The sequence below is a fragment of the Patagioenas fasciata genome, chromosome 19 (genome assembly GCF_037038585.1).
Source record: "Patagioenas fasciata isolate bPatFas1 chromosome 19, bPatFas1.hap1, whole genome shotgun sequence".
In the NCBI taxonomy this organism is placed as follows: Eukaryota; Metazoa; Chordata; class Aves; order Columbiformes; family Columbidae; genus Patagioenas; species Patagioenas fasciata.
In genome coordinates, this window is record NC_092538.1 from 9,140,467 (window position 1) to 9,164,814 (window position 24,348).

The 24,348-nt window shown below is 46.9% G+C and overlaps 2 protein-coding genes across 11 annotated transcripts in view; both read right to left on the reverse strand.

The window, feature by feature from the left end:
- FAM222B (family with sequence similarity 222 member B) overlaps positions 1-16,833 on the reverse strand; it is a 36,021-nt gene extending 19,188 nt beyond the window's left edge. For 4 of the 8 annotated variants that reach the window (XR_011741886.1, XR_011741885.1, XR_011741884.1 and 1 more), the window contains exon 1: positions 16,723-16,833. The gene's annotated coding sequence lies outside the window, so the exon portion shown is untranslated. Of the gene's footprint in view, positions 1-5,895; positions 6,069-6,985; positions 7,045-7,773; positions 8,127-16,722 lie in introns of those variants that run through there. The other 4 variants (XM_071816873.1, XM_071816875.1, XM_065853309.2 and 1 more) reach the window with 4 other exon arrangements.
- Positions 16,834-17,580: 747 nt separating this feature from the next.
- Positions 17,581-23,018, reverse strand: ERAL1 (Era like 12S mitochondrial rRNA chaperone 1). Of its 3 annotated transcripts, none has more exons than XM_065853465.2 (11): positions 22,866-23,018; positions 21,999-22,172; positions 21,770-21,897; positions 21,604-21,681; positions 21,392-21,438; positions 20,980-21,041; positions 20,421-20,533; positions 19,633-19,980; positions 18,978-19,127; positions 18,610-18,690; positions 17,581-18,338 (listed from the first exon to the last, which is right to left on the reverse strand). In XM_065853465.2, the coding sequence occupies exons 1-11, from the start codon at positions 22,957-22,959 to the stop codon at positions 18,216-18,218; spliced, it is 1,398 nt and encodes a 465-aa protein (XP_065709537.1). In that variant the 5' UTR covers positions 22,960-23,018; the 3' UTR covers positions 17,581-18,215. The 3 variants fall into 3 exon arrangements, with proteins under 3 accessions (XP_065709537.1, XP_065709538.1, XP_071673082.1); XM_065853466.2 differs by having other exon boundaries at positions 21,999-22,151; positions 22,866-22,981; XM_071816981.1 differs by lacking the exon at positions 22,866-23,018 and adding an exon at positions 22,320-22,672.
- Between the last annotated feature and the right edge of the window lie 1,330 nt (positions 23,019-24,348).

Consider the following 24,348-nt stretch of genomic DNA (forward strand, 5'->3'; position numbering starts at 1 on the left):
AACTTAAGTACAGCAAAGTGCTGTCCAGGCAAAGGGGAAAGGAAACATGAAATAATTCCCTCTCCAGCAGCTGCTTTGCACAGATTGCCATTATCATTATCTTCTCTCATTCCACACTTACTCTGTAAAAGCCCAGAATTTAAGTCTTAATCGTGACTTACAGAAATCCTTGCGGCTGCACATGACAGAAGTATGACAGTTTTTCCTTCTAAAATATCGTTAGAAGTTACAGATTATGACAGTTCCCTGAGGAGGAAAGTATCTATCTTCCCCTGTTTATTACAAGCTGATTATTTTTAAAAACCTATTTTTTCAGAGCTAACTTTGAACAAATTTTACCTTTATGCAACACACAAACAACAAGCCAGACATTTGTTAAGATACCGAAAAATATACTTCAAGTCCTGTTTTAAAAATAGATGCACTTGAGAAATATTTGCAAATAAGATGAGGCAGAATGAATTCGATTTCATACAGAACAAAAAACTGAACTTGCATATTAAGAAAAAGATAAAGAGTGATTCACTTGCAGACCAGGTGTGTTGGTGGTGTGTGAACACAGGTGGGCAGGCTCACAGGGCGGATGGATTTAAGTTTGCGTTGGTTACGCACGTGTACCATTTTGACTTGTACAATTACACTAACAGTTGTTTGGTTTACTGTTTAGCTCTTTGGATACTGAATTAAGGTCCCACCTCTGGTAGAAAATTTAACAGCCTATTTGCAAAGTAAATGGAGAAATATATGGCAGATTTTTATTTAAGATACAAAACTGAAGATCTCAGGCTCACTGTGCACAGTGCTAGAGTTTCCTACCAGACCATGAACACATCAGCTCTTAGATCCATGTTTTACCATTTGTAAGGGCAAGATAAGACCTCCTTCTGTAGCTGGAGATATTGTGCAGCCTGCTGTAAAGATGAAAAGCATTCTAAGAACCTCTAACAGAGGCTGCAACACAAGTACAAAACACTCACCAGCAGAAAATACAAGCCATCAGGTGAATACCAAAGAGCTGGAGCAGACACCGGGATTGCATTTTCCCATCAACCTTCAGAATGTGGTGCTGGTGTCCTGCTGGTTTGTCCTGACACAGACCTAGCATCCTTATCAATCTTCCAAAAAACTCAAAGGCCATCTCACAACAACCCAACAGAAGAAAGGACAAGAAATACATTAATTGTGAGCTACTGGAAAAAGTCTCTGCTATTCTCAGCACTTTCCTGAGAAGCATGAAAACCAACCAGCTGCACGACTGGCAGCTCAAACAGCCTCAGGGAAAGCAACATGAGTGTGCAAGATGTTTTCAAAACCTCTGCACGCCACAGCACCAGAGATTTTTGTCTGCAGGCCTGATAAAATGCTTCAGCATGACCTCACCTGATTCCTCTAGCAGCCGCCAACAAACCGCCTTTCTCCAAAGTTTACATTCACAAAAGATTTCTTTTTTCTCTTCTACTGACTACAGGTGAGCAGATCTGTGTTTGCTTTTGTGCATCTTTCCTCGTCCACACTTGCCTTGCTCTTTAAAAATAAAGCAAACACCACCACACATACAGCAATAAATAGATTGTGCAGACAGGACGCAGAGGCAGCTGTAAGGGTATTACAGTCAGCGAGACATCCCTTCGCATGGTAAACACAACCTGGCTGTGTGGGTGAGAACAAATGCTGCTCCTGCAGCCCGTACGACTGCACCTCACCACAAACACAGCGCGAACCTGCCCGCACGGGCGCTGTGCTCCCGGAACCCTCCGTGGTGTGTCCTGTGCTGAAAGGCAGCACATCCCCTCTGAACACTGTGCCGGAGTCTGGTCAAGTGTCTACTCCAGACAGTTACTCAGGCAATCCCCGAAGTATTGCTTGATTTTAATTTCCAACTTGTCTTTCTAACCACAGAATTGCTGCAGTCAACAAATTCAAAAGGCAAATTTTTCTACCTTCAATGAACTGCATTAGTACTGTTTATGTGATTGATAAACACACTACAGAAGCCGTAATTAATGTATTTTTTCCTTGGAAGACAAACTGAACCCTTTTGCGCTCAGACACTTAATGAAAAGCAATTTATCAACTTGCTTTGAATAGCTGAACCTGACTCCTTAATGCAGAAAGAAACGCGGTTTGCTTTAAGCGCTACTACTCTGAAAAAGTAATGCGTACTGCAACATTACGAATGCCATCAGACATGGATCGGATTTTGATCAGGATGACAGCGACCACAGCGCTCATCTTGCTGAGAAACAGGGTATGATTTAGCACGGCTTAGCTGGGATCCTTTCCCCCGGAATGCCGTCAAACAGGAGGTTTGCAGATGTGTTTTTCCAGGGCGAAGGTCGGTAGTGCTTTTTTTGAGGACACCAAATTCCAAATTCTCCCACGCTGGCACGGTCAGGAGTCTCCTCACCGCACCTTCATTGGGAAGCAGCATCTCAGCGTATTTCAGCTTGGACATGTGTTCAGCTGCTCACAAAGCGGACAAAAATAAAGTGCTTACAGAGTGTTTGAATGCTAATTTCTCAATTTCAGTGTTGCTTCGTATACTTGACATACGCAAAAAAAAAAAGCATCTAGTAGGAAATGCTTGACATCACAGAAAATTTCATGTTGGTATTAACCGCTGGGGGGATTAATCAACGTTCAAAGCCTAAAATCTAAACTTGCATTTCTGGGAGTATAGGCTACGGATTTCCAATACAGAAACAGGTCTGTATTCCATGTGGCAGACTTAACGGAAGGATTACATATTTCCATTGCACATGTAAGTCTGTTTCCCATTCCTGCAGTGTCTTGCTCTCTTCCATTTGTCTTTTGATGCAGATAAAAGCCAACGCAGATTGCAACTACTGATACAGAGAAAGGTGCAAGACACAGTGTGCCTTTGGACTAAGGGAAAAAAAAGGACTCAGGTCCGGACTGCTAGAGTGTGTCAAGAGATTGTCTTTGAAACTAGAAAACTAGAAATGAAAGCGCTGCGTTTTTATTTGATTTGATCAAAGCGACTGGAGGGGAGGGGGAAAAATCACATCCTACAGAGGCAGGCTGAAATTTAACTACTTCACACATAATGTGGGACCAGCTGATCCCATGCAGACATAAATAAAGAGAGAAAACAAAGAGGTAAAGTCACTCTCGCTTTGAATACGTCGCTTCCACAGATCGTTGCGCTTCAGGGTCTGCCGAGGAGCAACAGGAACCCATTTCAAAGCCAGAGGAAGCATGTACCCAGCACTCTCTCCACGGGCACATTTTCAGTCTCCAGTGAAGAGCAAAGGAGAAGAGCAAATTGGAGAAAAACATACTCCAAATGTAAAGGCTATTTGAATAAATAACCTGTGTGACACTGCTTCACCGATCCGACTGTGGGACACTAGCAAACCGTGGCAATCTTCCGGAGGAGGGCTTTGTACTGCCAGCTGCAAAGGGACAAGACCATAATTCTCCTTGAACGGAGCATCCACTCCGGTATGGACTCAGCATCGGCAGAATGAGGCTTTGCAGAGCTACAAATCACAGTACAGATCCCAAAGAAACAGATACCTCTAGCTGCCACGTTCCCTACCAGAAAGGATTTTAAACATCTTCTGGATAGGCTGTGTGCTCGTGGAAATTTCTAACAGCAGAGGGTGAACCATTTAGATCACCTCCAGGCTGAAACGATCTAGGTCTTTGCCTTTCACTAAAAATTCAGCAGAAGTCATTTTAACAAGTGCAGTAGACAACAGTCTTGTAGAGGAGATCAAAAAGCTCTCCAGATGTTTATTTAAAATGAAATTCAGAAGCCAGTATAAACCAGATTTTAAACACTGAATAATCCTTATCAAATTTGCATGAGAAAAAACAGGAAAAAGGTTTCATCCTGCCACTCTGAAACTCTCCAGGAACATGCAGGGTTGGATTTTGTTCCTAGACTCTTCAGATAAGAATTCAAAATATGAACAGCCCCACGCTGCAATCTGAATGTTTATCCTTTGTGTTATACGCTTTGATGGATGCTCAACACACACATATGGGGGCATCCCGTGTGAAGGAACCTTTGACCTTCCTCATCAAGATTATTCAAAATTATGGACTGAAACGTGTCTAAAACTGTCAGTCCTAAATCTTGAACTTCTTCTCATCTTGCTGTTTCATTGAATGCCTCCTGATTGTGCAAAAGTAGAATGTTCAGATGTCAATCTAAGTAGCTTGGGTGTTATGCTGACAATGTCTCTGGAGAGAGGCAGAGAAGAGAGGACAGATTTCCAATAGCTCAGATGCTTCTCTGTAAGGAAAGCTGCTACACAGCAAGAGAGATAAATGAAGAGGGAAAGGAACACGCCAGAGAACTTTTACCAAGGTGACATCAGGATGCTGAACACCACCCATCTGCAGGGGAAGATTTAGATGCCTGTTCCACTACATATATCCATCCGCTTGCTGGCAACAGCAGCCCTCATTAAACCGAAACAGTTCTAACCATGAAAGATGGATATTGGGAAGACTATATTTGCTAACAAATACAAAAGGAAAACCAACAGAACCAGTCCTGGATGGGTGCCCTCTGCAGCAAAACACAGCCCCATTGTGCACGCAGAGCCCCTGCACGACTCGGGAACAGGCAACACCGGCTATCCCAGCCTGAAGGGTGGACGACTCTGCTCTACCAACACTGGCGGCTCCTCGCTTGCAGCTGAGAGGAGATTCTGGACCCATTCAGACCAAAGCAGAACTGGAACCCTATCAGGAGCAGGAGCTTTTATGACTCTGCTGCTATGTGGGGTCACCTACACGTTGCAGTTCCTCATGGCTTTGAAATCAGGGCTGTGGACATTTGGCAGGTTGCTGCAGACAGACCATGACACGAAGAAAAAGCCCTGCACCCAAAATATTATATCGGTTACTGCTGCGCCCTTAACAAGAGCATTTCTTGCCCGTTTCAGCGATCTGAAAGACATGCTGGGCAAAATTTCAAGCTATGACAAAGTGATCTTATCACTTCTGTGCTGTTCTTGCTACACAAGCCCCTGATTCAGCAGCATGTAATAAAATCTTCATTTGCATGAAAAGCACTCGCTGATCACAAAGTCTTCTGTTCGACAGTCCTCTATCCATCTACAGCGTGAAGATGCCAGCACCACCGTCATTTTGCTGGTGACTAAGGTGGAATATTTGATTTATGCTTTATTTGGAGAAGCTCTTTACATTTTAATACAACCTTTTCCTAAAATTGTTAACAGTATTTTGGGATAACACAAAAGCTGCACACATCCAAACTATGCAAGCACTGCAAAGTTCACATACTACACTTTCACCTGCACTTTTAATAACCGTGCCACCTGAGGGACATTTTGTATCAGCACATGGTGACCATAAACAGTTCTAGAATGCCTTTAGCACTCAAGAAGTCCAGTTTTTTCCAGTTTGCATTTACAGTGTTCAGTGTCACGACATATAGCACTCACAGGATATATTTCAAACGAAAGGAAGGTGTAGCCATGCAAAGAACAATGCTCTGCCCGCAACAAGATTAATTGCTGTCATGGGAAACCAATAAAAACAAGTATCCTGCTATCTTTCTTTACAAAGAGACTGTTAAAGCTTAACTATGGTAGGAAACTTTTTCCTTTGGACTAAATCATGAGCCTAATGTATGTGGGTGACACACACACCCCGACATACGCGGTTAATTGGCTGTCTCCTGATGCTGTGGGAGAAAGCCCATGTCAGGGACAGGTTGGAGCCTTCATACGATCAGCCCGTGCCCTCTCCTGATGCGAGAGATCTCACCCAGCCCAGCCCTAGCACCCTGACAGGTAACACCACCTCCCACTTCCAGCCAAAATTAATTACGTCCCACCTATGCACCCCAAAATCACACCAGGCTCTGAGCAAACTCAGTCAAAACAGAAATACCTTTAATCACGTCAGCAGCGCGGTCCCCATTTAGAAACCTTTTCTTTCATGTTCATCCGGTGCCAGAACGTTATGATGTACGCTGAGCTGATCCAGGAACGGTGCTAATGATGCTGCTGCCTCCCGTTTCTCACTGAACATCTAACTTAGCGCATGGCCACGCAGTGACAGCCCTGAGACAACACACACTTTAAAGTGGGCAGCTCAGCAACACATGTACGCTGAATTTTTGCAGGAGCTATTCTAAGCTGCTTTGCTAGCAATTTCTGGCCAGTACAGTTTGAAAGCGCACGGTTCTGGCCCGCACAAAGAGCAGACCTGTAAATGACATCTTGAGGATTAAGCTGATTGAGATGCAATTTGCCTAGCAACCATTCATTAAGCAGAGTTCAGAAACAGGCCAGCAATCTATTCCACCTCCTTATCTGAGCAGTAAACAGATAACAGTCTCTACTGTGTCCTCTACCCTCTGGTTCAGACACATTGTAAACAGATTTTTCAGAAGTTTAAACTCCTACGGTAAATCTTGGAGAACAATCCTACTCTCCAAACACGAGGGATTCGGTTCCACCAAGTGCCTTACAAACACGAAATGGCTCTAGAACGAGGGTGATGAAATCAAATTGCGAATGCAGTTGCAGTTCCCGTGCCTGCAGTATTCTCACACATCTAGCACTAAAAGCCCATCCTAGTCATTAAAAAACCCCAACCTTAATCACATAAGCATTTGGCATTGCTATTCTGATCACTAAAAAAACTCAATAAAAATCTTATTCCCTTCCTTCATCTTCTGGAAGGAATCGATTGGCGCTTCCAGAGTCTTTCATAGAGGTTCCCCCTTCAGAGAAGAAAACAAAAGTCACGTCCTCCCTCCCATTAAGCATTTTTCCCTCATAAAATAAGCAAGACAACGTAAATGTCATCAATGAAAATCAAACCAGCTATTTGAGCCTGAAGAATTTAGCTGAAAAGATTAAGCGAAATCATGATTTTGCATAACTGTTTCCCTGCAAGAAACATCTGATAATAGCCCATTCTGCTCCAAAATTGAACAACAAAGATCAGCACGGACATATTTAAGATTATATACCTGAACAGTTCTCCTTTGGTGTACAGCTCTTCTGGGAAATCACTGTGACATACAGCACGCTATTACAATTAAATATGCAAGAAAAAAGAATTAAACTGACTATGAATAATTAATACTCTATAAGACTATTTCATAAGGAAAGTCTGGCTGAATATTCCCACAGATGAGATATACCTAAACACAAGGCACATCAGAGCTGGTTGCTTTACTTTTATGATGGAGTCTAAAAGAGTGAGTAACTTTATGGCTGCTACTCAATCCAAGGAAGGTGCCAGTTATCCGTGCCTCCCTTCTCCTGCTTGCCTGTCAAGCTCCAGAAAAGCTGGGAGAAATCCAAGTGTTGCAATAGTTGCTGCACTGCTCATCTACATCTCGGAGGCAACAGGCTTCCCAAACACTTCCCATTAAAAAGCATAAAGCAATTATCTGACTTCCTAGCAGAGAGAATAAAGCAAATATGATGCAACAATTGACTTACATGATAAGATCAGGCTAAGGTTGTGAGAAAAAACAATTAAAAAGGTTTGCAAGAGCTAAGGAATGCAGCTTACTTTCTTAACGAGAAAGATAGCATCAACTCACAGAGCAGACCTTCCTGTTTCAGGTTTACTGTTTCAGAAGCTACAGAGCATCAACTGTAGCAAAGCCACAGTTGGTGGCTGGGTACAAACTCTCCATCTCCAGCACAACTCTCCTTTTTTAGCTCCTAGTGAAAATGGCAATTAAAAATATGATTGTTTGTTTGTGTTCACCCATAGAGACCTTAAACTGCTGAAATGAATATTTACCGAAATCCTTATACAGTTGGTATTCACGTGCTGGCATTCTCCAGCAGGCCCCGCTCAGGTCAGCTCTGTGCCGATCACCACACACCACACTTGTTGCACACATTTAGCTGGAAATCCCCAGTTTATCCAAGCAGCATAGCGTACAAACACACCACTGCAGAGTGCTACTTTTGGAGATACGCATTTGAAATGCAACCGACATTTGTGATTGCTGAAGTGGAACAGGGCGCCACGGCTGTGTTTGCTGAAGGTGACAGCCCCACAAAGATGTATCCCCCAGCTCAAAGCCCCACGCTGCTCCAGCTGCTGGCTCCGCCACGAGGGTCTCGCTCCTGCAGGATCCAACGTTCTCCTCCTTCAGAGCAAACACAAACTGGGGGTATTTCTGCACAAGGCAAAGTCATGTTAGAAGTATGCTGGCTTAATATTAATTTTCTATTAAAAATTAATAGGATTAAATGAAGCTCGTGAGCCGGCAGGCACCAAGACAGTTATTTTGCTGACACACGCGTTGCCCGGAGGAGCGGGATGCGAAGGGCGGTCTGCAGCATTTCTGCAAGATGGTGGGTATAGGGTCCACGTGTGGGCCAAGAGAGATGGTGGGGGGCTCTTCCCCCTGGCCAGAAACTGATGGGGAAGATGGAGCCCCTAAAGAGATCACCCTGGTGAAAACCCCAGTGTCTTCTCACTGGAGATCCAGCCTTCTGGGCGTTGGCTCTGATCCTCACCCATTGCCCGCGTGCCCCTTTCTTGCTGCCAGAATTAATCCCCTCGCCAATGAGCATCACACAAACACCCAGAGTTTACATAAGCCAAGTTTAACCTTCAGTCCCTATTAATGTTAACAGAATAGAAAAAAATTAACCACGACGCAACAAAAGAAGTCTGTATCTGCATTTCTAATTATACAACGAAACACACCACGTGGCAATATTTCCAAGCACCTTGCTGGGAATAAAACAGCCGATGGACTACAGCTTCCATTTCGAGCAGTGGATGCAAGAGCCACTGGCATCGAGGTTGTCAGCGTTAAGGGATGAGGATGTAAGAACTAAGGAAAATAAAGTGACGTAAGTCATCAACGATAACAAAAATGTTAATAATTAGAAGAACAGTCACCTTAAAAATTTAAAATTTTATGATCTCTCCTACTTTTTTAATGCTTTAGCCTACTTTTTCCAACCTAATTTGCATGATCAAAATAGGCCTCCTGCCAGGAAGCATTAAAATGGCAGCCCCCCCATTGAGACAAAACTCCCTTCACCATACGAGACTGAAGGACTAATAACTATTCCTAAAAACATTTTAAATCCATTAATGTTGTTTAGTAAACATTTATTTAGAATTAGTGCAGCTATCAGGATTTGCTTTATCATGCTCTACTAAAGCATTTTCTAAGAGCCTTTGATGGAGGAGCAGGTACCATACAAACAATCTCCAACCCTCGTGCTCCTGCTCTGCACTGCTCTCAATGTTTTTCCACCCAAAAAGCCCAAAGCATTCTCCAATATCAACCAGACAATTCCCAACAGCTTTTTGGAGCTCCGGGCTGGAAACACCCCACCATAGAACAGCCAGACTGGAGTATATCAACCCAAATGACCTCTATACCTGGCAATTAATTCTATCTGCTGAAAAAAAAAAACAGGCTAGTACAATAGTAATATAAATCCCAATATTACTGATGTACTGAAGATTCAGATTCTGGTACAAATATATGGTGCTTTATACCAATTTATCTGAGCTATGTGTTATCCTTTCAGTGCCATCTGCACAAAACCAGAGCTTTATCTAAGCTTTGGAAACTAAAATAAATCATTTTCTCCGTATCTGTAATCTTGTCGGAGACAGACACCACAAACTCGAGAGCTGGCTAGTGCAGGCTTGTCTAGTTAGAAATGAAATTATATCCACATCAATATGATTTATTTTTAATAAAAAATAAGGCAAAACAGACCCTGAATATCAAAATAGTTTCAGTCGGCACCCGCCCAGCCCACAGAAAGACATAATATAGGGTGTTAAACTGTCAAAACAAACCTGGGATTGGCACTGTCATTTCTACTAATAAGAAACACCACAATCAAGAGATACATTTTAATTGCCACACAGAATGAGAAGTGCCTGCTCATTCTGATAGCCGAAACTCAACGAATCTAAACGCTGATCCCCCAACACAGCCCACGATTCGGGAAACGTGAGTCCCACAAGACCCCTTGTTTCTACCTTTGGAAGTCACCAAACGCGAGTAGATATATTATTACCTTCTTCAAAAGCATCGCAAACAAGAGAAATTAATTTCTTCTGGTTGAATACATTCTCCAACCAGTAGCCGTGGCTAAAGGTTCATACAGGATCACTGAAAACACCAAAACTGGTTTATTTTCTTATACAGAGTGACTTTTAAAATCTGAATTCACTGCTGTGAGATTGCAATGGATTTTATTTGGCAAGTCAAGCCGTCCAAAGCACAGATTATAAAAAATAAACACTAAACATTTTTAGATCTAACTTTCCTCTACAGACTGCATTTTATGCGCTTTCACTGGAAATGTTACATCAGAATAAAATCAGATTTAATTGGCTCTTAAATAACTGAACAGCCACTTTAATTTTATTTCAATGGCAATAATTCATAAATCAAGCAGCTGAAATTCTAGCACAGAATGACAAGTAAATAGAGCAGAACACACTGAAGCAGAGCACGAACGCCACACGGTGAAAGGTGATTTTTCTTAAACCGCGTGCGTCACCATTTTATGGACATGGCAAAGCTACCGCCGCATAAATACTTAGAGCTCAAATCTGTCAGCCCTGGGATGCTCCACAGTTTATCAGCAATACCTGCTCGACAAAGGCCAAGGGTTGGGATGGTCCTTGCCCAACTGGCTGGGATTTTAACCACGGATGCAATTTCCCTCACGCACACTAGATGGAAGTATGCAAAATCTTAATTCTTTCCTGCCTCAACTTCAATTTAAGTGGTTGAAAACGTTACATTGTACTGTCACATTTTGAGTTGTCACTCTTTGGGTTCTTCATCAGCAACTTCACTCATTGGTAATCTGTAATTAAGAAGACGACCTGAGATATTTAACTAAGCTGTGTTGGAAATGAATAGTAAATAGGAGAGAATATACATCAGAAATATTGAGTGTATTATCCAGGTTAACTTCTAAAGTACATGCATTCCATTTCAAGAGTATTTAAACAATAGTCACTAATGAGATCCTTCAGAGAAACTCAAGTCACATTTTTGAAACATTAAGATGATTTTAACAAAATAACAATTGTAAAAAAAAAAAATACCTGTCAATGAATAGAAAGAAACAGGGACTAGAAAAAGTATAAAAGGCTTCATAAACGCTCTTACAGTTTTGACTGGAAACCCCCCCAAATTTCTAGAAAATACTGGGATATATAGGGAGGAAGAGTCACCCGAAGTCTCGCAGGACAAGCGAAACACAAATCAGAGCAGCAAAACTGAATGGGATTAAATTACACACAAATTCTGGAAACGATCTTAAAAGCGACTTGTTCCAAAACAAGCCATTTCTACATCTAAACACTCAAGAGTTCACAGGCAGGAAAACTAAGAATCAGGCAATGGTGTGAGCAGGAAAAAGGCGTTGGAAGGGCTGTTTTCCCTTTCCTGCTCTGCCCTTGTCACGTATTGATTTTCCTCCACGCTCATTCACAAATGCTGAGCATAGTTGTGAACAATTTGAAGTCAAAGGATGCATGAATTAACAGCTCTAGGAACACATTCCCCTTTCTAGGCAAAAGCTGGGAGCTTTTCTATAGCTGAGGAAAGCAAACCAACCTAGAATCAGAACGGACTGATGCGCTGGAAGAGAAGGGCAACCAAATACCTAATTTTCCCGTCCACAACAAAGCCAAAGCGCGCGACGTTCCTCCAGCTCAGAAGACAAAAAATAAGGAAAAGGATGAACGAAAAACAAATGCTGAAGAAGGATAAAGCAGGCATGAAGAGCTCCCCTTTCCAGATGTTAAAAAGTCTGCTTTTTCCATTCCAAATTTTAAAAAAAGATTAGCACAGGAGGAAGTTTACTTTGGAGAGCGGGAGCATCTGTGTATTTTTTTTTTAAAGGTTCATACAATGCTATTTCCATCCAACAGAATTTAAACTATATATACACATGGTATTGGGTCAAGAGAGCAATCGTAGGATGTTTCTCAAAGCGTTCAGCGTGCAGAAACTGCCGATGGAGAGGAACAAGGCACAGGAAAGGGCAAGTCCTCAGGTTTAACAACGCGCCGGCAAGAGGGGGAGAGCAGGATACGACAAAGGATACGCGGGGGTCAGGAAATGAAAAATAAAGTCTACAACACTGAACTCTTGCCTTATGCAATATTTGATCAAGTAAAAACAGACACGACTTTTTTTGTCCACTGCCCTATAGCAACAAGTAATTTTTCTCCACCAGGTCCACCATATATGAAGAAATCACCTGGGAAGGCTGTGTGTGGCCACCACCTTGGCTGTGAAGGAGATGGACCAAGTACAAGAAATGATAGAAATGACAGAGAACAACTGGATGGCAGATCCACGCTGACCAGCAAAGCACATCGTTTCACCTATTTCCATCCTCTCTCACATGGTTCCCAAATTAGAAACAATCAGAATCTTGCTGGAAACAATATACGGCACCTTAATTGGGTTGGTGGCGCTACAGACGTCAGCAGCGTATCACTTGGTGGATCATTTTTGACTTTTAAAAAAATACTAAAAATAGCTTCACTTTCATGGTTCACCTTTTCTACATTACTACAGACATTGTAAGAAATCAAAAAACCTCGCTCATTGCACACCAAAGATGCCACAGAGCCCGCTCCTGGTGGACGCTGGATCCGTCACTTAATCCAACAGAATTTTACTTAAAGGTTTGTCTCAGACATGTTGCGTTTACAGAAAACCTGTTTTCTAACACATTTCCCTATAGCATACCCATCAATGCATCTATTCAAAAGCCTGGAGCAGTTTAGTTATCTCCAAATACATCAATTATCCAGATGTTCAGCTCCACTGCTCCACGTACAACACCGTCCAGACTCAGCATCGCTGCACAGGACTTGACCCAGCACACCCCCTAGTACTACACCCCATTATTTGGTACCACAGCCAGACCACAGCCAAACTACACTATTGTGAAATTCATTCAGTAACGAAATGTCAGAGTTTTCCTGACGATTCCTGGAAACTTGGACTAATCCGAAAACACAGTATAAACAAGTTAAGCAATGGGAATACATCAACTATGCTTAATTCCTGAGCATGACGGGAGAATAATTAGAGCAACAACACACCAAATACAAAATGAGCAGGGAGGCATGAAGAGACATCCAGACAGAATGCACCGAAATAAGGAAAAGGCGTCTATAGGGTCTGCGAAGATGAACCAGCCATGAGCCACAGTCACTGCCAGTTTTTCAAATGCCTATTTAAATTAAATTACTAAAAACATGTAAACTGTCAGGCGAGGAACACGCAAGTCCCTGTCAGCTCCAGGTGTAGGCAAGACCTAAGCCAAGCTAGGACTATTTGGAATAGTAGGCTTAGCTTTTGAGGAACACAACCCATTTGGGCAAAGCGAAAACCAACTTTTCTGATGCCAGTTAGCAGAACGCCTTTTCAGGAGCTTTGTTGCTAAGAAGCTGAATCAGTATTTGTAAAGCAATGTTTTTTAGAATGAAAAAAGATGAATAGTGTGACAAACTCGTTTTAGCATTCAGATTCAAATTAATGATCTGCTATCGAAAGAAAAATCGCTCAAAGATTGTGATGGTTAAGATTTTAATACGAGTCACCAAATGCAATGGGAAAATGAGAACAGGGTATGCCACACAAGGAATACAAACTGAAATTATTCACTTAACTTCCAAGTTTGAAAACATTTAAAGTGCTGAAAACTGAAAGCAGAGAGTTAATACCCTCCCATACAGATGCACAGAACTGTGAAACCTTTACTCATCTTAAGGAGCATATTACCCCATAAACAGCCCCAGAGGAGTCAGCAGGCCCAGCTTACAGTCCACAACACGACAGAGTGACCTGTTACTTGACTGCTGGGTGTAGCATTTCAGTGAACTACATGTTCTTAAAGCAATTATTTAAACTTTCTGATCATCTCTTAAATAAATCAAGTCAGGCTGGTGCATTTAGTAACTCCATAAATCCCAGAATCCTGGAAGTTAGCAAGCTTTGGAGATATACAGAACGGACATTACTTCATCTCACATCTTCATAAATCAGTAGCTCACTATTACCCCACTGAAGATGAACAAGCCTATAGGATACAAAATGCTTCTGCAATGGAGGCTTTGGGTTGGGGAAAGTCAGGGCAACACCAAAGAAGAGAAAAGATAAATGGACAAACCATGGTGAAAAAGAAAAGTATTGCCCCGGGGAGGAAACACCTATAAAGTTTATATCCCACATCCAGGAATTTCAGCACGTGAAGGTGAAGATCCACCAGCCTGTGTTTCCGGGAAATACAGACACTTCCATCCTTGACAAAATCCTTACTCGCCTCTTGATCTGGTAACACTTCCCAGAAACAAACGTAAATATAAAAGATTATGTATCAGAGGACAACTTGAAACAAATACAAATAAGACTTAAATGAAGGCAAATATCCAAGTTACAGAGAACATAAGGGTTCCTTAATTTTATATTTGGAGAAAAAACCAATACTATATGGACATTCTCCAACATTTTTTAATGCTATTAACAGAAATAGTACCCCAGGCTGTGCTCAAGCAGAAAAAAAGCGTGAAACCGTTTGCAATGTGAAGTGAAATGGGGATCAAAAATACCATCTTATTAAATGGTATTTATTTGGTGCTAAGCACTCTGTTTATTCAGTTGAAAAGTTCACAAAATGACTGAAGGGTAACCGCAAATAAGGTCACTACTTAATGTCACCATCAAAGCTGATGCTTAACAGAATTTAAGCACTTGCCTTTTCTTTTATCTCAGCACAAAATGAGATTTTTCTTTTCTTTTACGCTTCAAAAGCCATGTAAGGTAACAAAATATACGCCAAGCATGAAGGAACAGAGAGCACGCCAGCATCTTTCAGCAATCATCTTTCCCTTGTCATCCATTATGTCAGATTTATCTATTTTTGCTTAATTCTTTTTCCAGCAATACACATCCTTCCTCTCTCTAGACTATCAGGCTGGCTGGGCTTTAACTCAATATGCCTTCTTAAAATAGTTGAGAAATATTGAAAATATTTGAAGTGATGCTTGTAAATTACAGCCTATTCATCAATCCATCTTCAAGCTCCAGCTTGACCTGTGACTCGCCCTGAGAAGGGTCAATCTCTGATCTCTTCACCTCAGAAATCCTACATTGCAGTGTAAATATGATTTTAAAAATTCATAGCCTTTCTTTTATGGAAGCATTTCCTCCGAAAGCTTAGATCCTGTATTTATTTCAAATCTTACCCTCGGTTTGTTCTGACATACACTTGCTTTTGACCCAAACCTTCCTCTAGTAAAAATGACTGGTCAGTTGATTCGCTGCTGCTCGCTTTGTGTTGTCGCTGCCTTCATTTTGTTTTCCAGAGTTTTCAGTAGCTCTGGGCAGGCTGTACAGGACACCAGACCCACCTGCACGCTCTCCCTGCACCCTTCACTCCCCAGGCTGCTCTTCAGCTCCAGTATCTCTAAAATGCTTCAACAGTGTCTTTCCCCACTGCTTTATGTATTTACTTAAACACTCTAACAAGCTCAAAATCTTCAGGTGGGGAAAAAATACAGAAATACACACACTGAAAGGAAAAAAGCAGCTATCATCACTATATTCCCTTACTGCCTACGTAGCAGCGATCACAGAATTTTCTCAGCCGGCTGCTGAATCAGACGAAGTTTCTACAGAGCGCACACACACAAAATCACGGAGCCTGACACGTCCAGCAGGATTTATTCAGCCACAAAGTCATCGCTGTTGCTCCGGCACAAATGACATCACTCGGGAACCCAACCTCATGTCCTGAGGACAACAAAGAAGTGGGTTTGTACAATAAAAAGGTAGAAGTATTGCTGTAAAAAGTTTTCCAAATAAACTTGGGTTTTCTGGAGACATCGTGTTTAAAAAAAAGAAGAATTAGGGCTATTACAAGAAGTGAGTGCAATGAATTGTTACTGGACTAACTAACCTGCATCTGCAATTTATTCTAAAACTTGTAGCGAGCAATTAGAGGCGATACCAAGAGGAGGATAAAACGTGTCTGTCAGCCCTCGCAGGTGCTGCTCTGGGAAGCTCTTACGCTGCAGAACCAAAAGGATTTAAGTACTTTTGCCTGCACGAGTGGACCGAACACAGGGAAGTCAAGCTCTGCAGTTTTCTCCACGCTCGCGTTACGGTGCCTGAAAAACGTTCGGTAGCAAATAGGGACGGCGGCGAATTTATTAACGATACCTCTCGCAAAAGGGCACTTTCCTCGGGAAAGAATTACACAAAGGATTTGCACCCATCGCAACCGCAACCCCCCCTTTTTTTTTTCCCCTGAATTTCGCATTTCTCTGTCGCGACGCCTGACGTGTTATCGCGATTCCCGCAGTGTTTGATACCGAGGGAAAGGCGCTGGAGAGCCCCGGGGGAGGGGGGCAGAGGGGCCTGGGTGTCCCCTCACAAGGACGAGCCGGGAGCTCCGGGCTGAGGGGACGAGGCCCCGGGGAGGGGGGGGCGGGTGGGCCGGGGCCGCTCCCGGGGTGCGGCGGAGGGACGGGACGGGGGGGCCGGCGGAGCCGCTCTGTCGCGACAGGGGGGAGGGTCACGACAGCGGGGGGCACCTCACGCCGCCTCAGAGAGTGGGGGGAGGGGACACCCGGGAAGGACAATGAGGCGGAGGGGGGGGGGGTGCTGGCCGCGCCGGTCCCGCCGCTCAGCGGGGTGGCTCAGCCCCGCCTCGTACTTACTCTCGGTGCCCCTGCCCGGGCCTCATGGCGCCGCCGCCGCTGTGCCCGTGCCGGCCCCGCCGCGCGCCGCCGCCCGCTCTCCGCCGTGGTGGCTGCGCCAGCCGCTCCCGCGCACGCGCGCCGCCCGCCAACGGCCCCGCCGCCCCGCCCCCCCCGCGCGTGCGCCGCCGCCGCCGGAGGGGGAGAGGGGGGAGGGGCCGGGAGAGCCGCGCCGCGCCGCCCCCTTGCGGTGCCGGGGACACAACGCGGGGCAGGGGGGGGGGTCCCGTCCTCACTACCGGACCAACACCTCCGCGAATCCCCCCGGCCGCCTTCCCGAAGCCAATGAAAACCCCTTCCCCGCCGCAGGAGAGCGGCTGTTTGCAGCGGTGCCACTGGCTTGCAATGGGCTACTTAACCTAATTATCCCAACTCATTAATAAGGAGGTCGGGAAGGCAAGAGACTTCACCCATTCCCACACCAGGAGCTTTTCCTTTGCCCCCAGGAGCCGTCATCACTTGGGTGCTCAGCTCCATCCGGGAGCCATCATCACTTGGGTGCTCAGCTCCATCCCATCTCCTGCCCGGGAAGTGGCTCTGTGGTGACACGGTGACATCCTGACCTCTGCGCACACAGAGGGAATGGCCACCCCCTCACACCACCACCCGCTGAAACACCCCCAACCCCTCAAAACAAGCTTACTCGGCTTTTTTTCCCTGCAAGGTGTAACCTTCAGAAGCCACGGATCAGGAAATGGGATCTAGAAAAACAAGGGAAGACAGAAAAGTGTTCTGGTTTTAGTCGGAATAGAACGGGTGGAAGGTGGCGGCGCTGGGGTGTTGCTGACAGGGAGGAAAAAAGGAGATGAGAACAATCGCTTGTGCTGGGACCTCGTTTTATTGCAAGGAAAATACAAAAGTGGGACAGAAGCGTTCAAGGGACCATGGCATCTTCTGCTCAGGGGAAACAGAGCAGGAGAATGCGCAGCTCCGGTGGCTTCTGAGCCCAATTTCAGGGGATCTTGCATTCCTGAGGGTTGAAGCCTTCAGCAGCTCAGACACAGGCAGGTAAAACATCTGTGTCACGTTGCACCAGAGAGGGACGGTGGGCAAAGGATTTACCGGGCGGGTTTGGGCTCCAGGCAGGAGCAGAGTCCCCAGCAGACCCCACCAGATCTCCCTGTTTAACTGCCAGGGCAGCAGTTTGGGGCCACCGTGCTCTGGGATGTTCATTTATAACCCGGAATTCTGGCAAGAAACTACTCAGTGCTCCCAGCACTTGAGCACAGTGCCGTACAGAGATGAAATTCCCACTCTGGGCTTCTCTTCAGCTGCAACAGCCAGTTTGGGCCACTTCCACAAAGAATAATATATTCTACTTCAGCCCGCTACACCAACTCCATCATCCTTTGTTTCTGGACTGAACAAAGGTGCCAAGATACCCGCAGGGGAACACAGGTCCAGTTTCTCCACGTGACCAGAGAGCTCAAGCGTTGTTATATCATACACAGAGTTCAACTCTTCACCTCCACCTGGAGCCTCAAGCGGACATCACACAGGAAAACGTTCATCAGGTCCTGGCCAGCCTCCTGGACAATCCTGCTGATGACCTTCCCTCCTCTTCCAATCAACATTGTCTGCATGAAAACCCAGAGAGAAAAATCACCATGCTCATTCTTACATCACCCAAAAAACCCACGGTGCAGCCACAGAAGCAATTAAAGGAGATAGAGCAGTTGGAGAAATCCCAAAAATCAAACCGTGGGCAACTTCAGAAAGGTGCGAGCTGTTCCCAAACAACCTGCGATCGTGTTAGGAGACCCCACAAATGAGGGAGAGTGGATCACAGCGAGAACATGGAACCTCCTTCCATGCTCCCCAGCACTTCATCTCTCTTCTGTTACTCACCATGTGGGACTTTCTCGGGACTAAGAGCTTCTGCGCGATGAGGAGCTCCCCGCTCGGTCCTTCCTCCCACATCTCAGTCACCTGGAACAGCAAACGCACGCTCAGTAGTTCTGCAAAGCACCTCAGGAACAGCAAACGCTGCCGCCTCAGAGGTGACAGCTCAACTCCCGGACACCAACACACAAGGGTGGCCCTTTCGAACACCCAAAGGTTCTCCCAGCACCTGACACGCAAGTTCCAAGTCACCCCACGGGGCCTGTAAAGCATCTGGCAGATTTCACAAATTCAAACAAAGTGATTCTCAGAACACAGTCTGATATTTCCAATGAAACGGCTGATAGGCAAGTCTGCTTGTGCACTCTTCCCACCTGAATCACACTGTAGGGCACTTCCAGGGGCAGGTACTCCAAGATCTTCTCCCTGATGATGTTATTGCAGATCTCTTGAGGCGACTGGCTGGTCAAAACGCTGCTGTGAAACTCCCAGGCGCCTGGCTTGGCTTGCAGCAGGAGGTACCGCTGTGAGCACAAAACACACAGCGCACCCGTCAGCCGTCACATACCGCGCTCACGGTGCCACCAGCCCCTGCGCTCATCTCGCAGCGAGTCACTACGAGGACACTGCTGCTCGTCAGGCATCGGGGCAGTAGTTTAGTATCTTTGGTGGGCAAAGGAGAAAGGGAAGCTTCTGAAACTCAAATCCTGCCAGAGGGTTCTACCTCCCCAGAGCCATTTGCATGAGTTATAAAAGTCCAGTGTCCCTTGGAGCTGAAAGATAATGCTTCATCACTATAAACAGGCTGCTGTTTGGAGAGCCCCAAGTAAGAGTTCTGTACAGAAAACTCCAGAGATACTGTACAGACGTACTCCACATCAACAGGTGACACTTCCCCTGACTCCAGGTCAAGAACAGCAGCTCTGCCACCTCCTCACAGGAGATGAGGCTCAGCACAAAGTACTGGGGTCCCACAAGAGTAAGATCACAGCAGTCTCAGAGCACACCAGAAGTTCAGACCACACTTACCTTGAGCGTATCCACCTCCTCCCCACAGAGAGCTGCCAGCATGAAGATCTCCTGGAAGAACGGCCAGCCTTTCATGTTTTTTAGATCTCTGGGTCCATAGTGCTTTGGCTGTTGCACTTCTTCTGTCCCAAGACGGGACTCGGAAGCCTTCACATCACTGCTGTTGTCCCAGGTGTTGTCCCCCTTCTCAGGGGAAGAAGCCCGAGTGATTTGCACAGGAGACCTTGCTGAAGAACTGGAATTATCTTTAAATGCAGAACTCACTTCCAGTTTCTTTCCGTTTACAATTCCCTCTGTCAGCTCAGTTACTAGCTCCAGCAGGATGAACTTATTCTTTAGCAGATCCACCTAATGGGAGAGAGGGAGGTGTCAGGAGTTTGTCCTAAATGAGGTTGGCAGCTGGGCCCTGGATCTGGAGGAACCAGAATAAACCACTGAGGGGAGGCCGCTGCTGCAGGACGAGGCTTCTGCGACAGAACCAGATGGTTTTCTAAGCAGAGGCCAAACCAGAGTGTGTTGGCAGTTCCTGCATAGTTTGTCCAAACGTTGTCAGTTTGACACCAACCCCAGCTCCCATTCTCAGGCTGATTTCAATCCCAATCTGCAGCACGTAGCTTCAGGGATACACACACAGACACTTAAACATACGGGAGTAGAGGGGGAAACTGGTGTCTTTTAACACACTCGGACTCAGGGACCTGAAAACATGTTGTTGCTGATGCTGGGTGCTGTCTGATGACACCGGTGTAATGTTCTGCAGGGGTGGAAAGAAAAAGCTCCTTGTTTACCTTGTTCAGAACCAGGACACTGGGGATTTGGGGAAACTGAGACAGACACTTCAGCACCTCCTTGCTCAGAGAGTTTCGCGTCCAGTGATCCGACACATCCACCAAAACCAGAACTGCCAGAAAAGAGTGAGGGAAATATAATGAACCCACATTTTCCCAAATGTTCATTTTCAGCTTCTCTACCATCTGTGGTCACTTTCCTGCTGCCACTACTTCTCTTTCTTCTACAGGAGAGGACACAGATAGAACCAAAAAGAAGTATTTTAATTCATAAAACAATAAAATGCAGTTTACACCTGTCACCCCAACAACACCACACATGCTAAAACTCAACATCCAAGCCCAATTATCAACCCAAGCTGCCTCCCTTCATCACCAGGTAATTCTTATCCCCTCCTCAGCTCAGTATTTCAAACCTTTTCACTGCCCTTCCCTCCTCCCTCCCAGTTCGTGCTCCCAGGGCTGCCTGTGCTGCCCAGTGAACACCCCGATACCAAGGCTGTAAACTTCTGTGGCAGATAAAAGCTTTGCCTTGATCGAAGAAGAGCTGAGTACCCACCTAAATCTGCGTGTTTCATGCTGTCCCACGGGTCTGTCAGCATGGCTTCCTCTAATTTATGTCTGAAAGACAAACATGAGTAAGCCAGACACACTCAATCACAACTGTCTTGCTTCCCCTCAAAGGGGGAGAAAACCAGAGTTTTCATCATCCCAGCTGACACAAAGCTGCTTTACGGGCTGTAACACCCCTTATTACATGCACAATCAAACATAAAAGAGCTCAAGAAACTCCACAGGCTCTCCATGCTACTGAAATTGGAACAAAACTAAGTTCAGAGGCCAAAATAAGGTTAAAAACATACATTCCTGTCACTCCTATTTTACAAACTCAGCACAGTGAAAATAATTCTCTGGTTTTATTGAACCTTGACAGACACAACCCCCGACTCTGCACACAGCCATGGCGATACCTTTTGGCTTTACAGGGATTAGTGAGGCCAGGTGTATCCAGAATGATCTAGAAAGAGGAAAGACAGATCTTGTAAGTTTGCATTTATTGGCCAGGCTGAAACTGATACTTGCACAACTAGAACTTGACCCCATGGGATACAAATGAGAAAAAGCTGCACTTTCTGGTTAATGCTCCCCACTGGCACAGGCAGGAGCAGGCCTGGAGACTCACCAGCTGCGTGTCCTCGTGTGTGACGACACCTCGGGCTTTGCACCGGGTTGTGTGCACTTTCTGAGAGACAGGGAAAACCTGTAAGATATAAAACACATTACACTGCCAGAATACACCAAACAAAGCAACTCAGCAGCCTGAACACATTGCTGCAGCCCAGCTTTACCTTTCTGCCCAAGAGCTGATTACAGAGCGTGGACTTCCCAGCGTTGGGTGCACCGATGATGGCGATTCTTAAAACCTTGGGGTTCTGGGGCTGGTCAGGCCGACCCTGTAACAGCCGATCTTGCTCCTCTGCCAAAGGAAAGAAGGAGCTCGGACGCTGCTAAACCCCGCAGTGCGTCAGGACCGTCCATCCCAGCACAGGGATCCAGGCGGCAGCCGGTATCACTCACCTTTGCTGGTGGCAACAGGCGGTGGGTGCTGGCCCAGGGCACTGCTTGGCTTCTCGGTGGGGATGCCCAGGATGCTGCCCAGCGCGGAGCTGCTGCCGCTCCAACGGGCTGGGATCGCGGTGACCCATGGGGGACAGCTCACCGGGACACGGGCTGGAAGGGCAGCAGCATGTGCTACATGTAAGGAATATTTAAAGAAGAAATGTTGATTTTACAAAACTAGGGACCTGGCACCTGACCCCAGCCAGGGGGGAAGGTCTGAGAGACAGACTACGAATCTTTAATGTAAAAGTCTCTTTTAACTAATTCCAGAATACATACTGATATCTGTATTTGAAAGGTTCATCTAGGGGGAAGATTAGCCAAGGAGTCAGGAATCCATATTCTAAATAGATCGATAAGGGGAAGGGAGTTGTTACAATTGGAAATGAAATACGTAAACATCAGGTAGTCTGTAAACCCTGCAGTACCCAACAGGGGAACAAGGGAGGGATATTGCAGCTGGGATTGGGGGGGATTTAAGCACAGCCTTTTTGCCATTAGGTAGAGCACCCGATCTTACAAAATCGTTATTAAAATACGCTTTGCTGAGAGATCCTGCCTGGGCCTATTATATTTGCAAGGTAATTGTTTCCTACGCTACATACACCGAAACCACCCCAAAATTGATCCGTCCCTTTCCTGCCCACCCTGCAGCCCCCGGTCAGCGGTGCCCCCTCCCCCAGGGCCACGGCCCCGCTCCGCGGCGACCCCGCCACCCGGCTGCCGCACAGACGCGCCCCGCGGCTTCCCCGGTCTCACGCCCGCCGCCTCACGGCCCCGGCCGCCCCCGGAGCGAGGCCTCGGCCCCGGCCGCGCCCGCCCCACCTGTGCCCAGCAGGAGCGGCCCCGCCGCGGCGGCTCCCGCAGCCCAGCGCACGACCCGGGCCGCCGCCGAACGCAGCGCCGCGGGCGCCGCCATGTTGCCCCGCGGGGCAGGCTGGGAGCGCCAGCAGCACCCGCCCTCATTGGTGCAAAGCGGGGGAGCGTAGAGAGTAGGCGGGTGGGACCAGCGCGCCGCTCCCCACCGCAGGGGGTTGTGGGGAGGAAGCGGGTGGGCTGGGCTGGAATGGGCGGGGAGATGGGCGGGGAGGCGGGAGCGCCCCCTGCCGGCCCCGCCGCGCGGCGTAGAGTGTGCTCCCAGTGCTCCCAGTGCCCACAGCGCTCCCAGCGCCCCCAGTGCTCCCAGTGTCCCCAGTGCCCCCAGTGCTCCCAGTGCTCCCAGTGTCCCCAGTGCCCCCAGTGCTCCCAGTGCTCCCAGTGTCCCCAGTGTCCCCCGTGCCCCCAGTGCTCCCAGTGTCCCCAGTGCCCCCAGTGCCCGCAGTGTCCCCAGTGTCTCCGTTGCCCCCGATGCCCCCCGTGCTCCCAGTGTCCCCAGTGCCCCCAATGCCTCAGTGACCCCAGTGATCCCACCACACAGCTCAGTGAGCCCCGGTGCCCTCTACAACACACCCCAGTGTGTCCCAGTGAGCCCAGTGTGTCCCAGCGCTTTCTGCAACACTCCTCAGTCCATCTCAGTGCACCCCAGGATGCCCAGTGCCCCCCCACAGCACACCCCATGCATCCAACTATTGCCCCATGCTCCCCAGTGAGCACCAGTGCTCCCAGTTCCCCTCTTCAATGCAACCCTGTGCACCCCCGCAACCCCAATACTCCCCAAATTTTCCCAGTGTCCTCCACAAGACATTCTGATGCCTCCCAGTTCTCCCCAGTATCCCCTACAATACACCCCAGTGCACTCTGGTACCCCCTGCACCCCTGTGACCCCTCCACCTCAATGTTCCCTCCCTTGCCCTGCACCCCCTGAGCCCTCCCAGTACACCCCAGTACACCTCAGTACACCCCAGTGACCCAGCCCAGCCACTGGGCCGCCATCCCCAGGGGACACAGTGAAGAAGGACAGATGGAGTCACAGTGCCATAACCACCTTTATTGCCCCATGTCTGAGCCCCTGGCTCCATCGCTGTGTTCACGCTGTGACATGTCGTCTTGTGCCATGTCATGCCATGCCGTGTCATGCCGTGTCATGCCATGCCGTGTCACACCATGTCGTGCCGCACGCCCAGCCGTCGGCAGAACCGTTACCATTACTAAACACAGTAATGGTAACGGTTTCCCCGCCAGCCGTGGGTCCTTGGCTGCACCTGGAGATGCCCACCCTGTCCCTTTCCTGTGTCCCCTGCCCCCTCCCCGTGTCCCCCATCCCTCCGTGCCCCACATTGTCGTGGTCCCACGTGGCGGCCGGGCCGGTCGGCGGGTGCAGCCCCGGGGAGTACATCATCTATACTGTAGTGTCTCATAGCCGACTTAC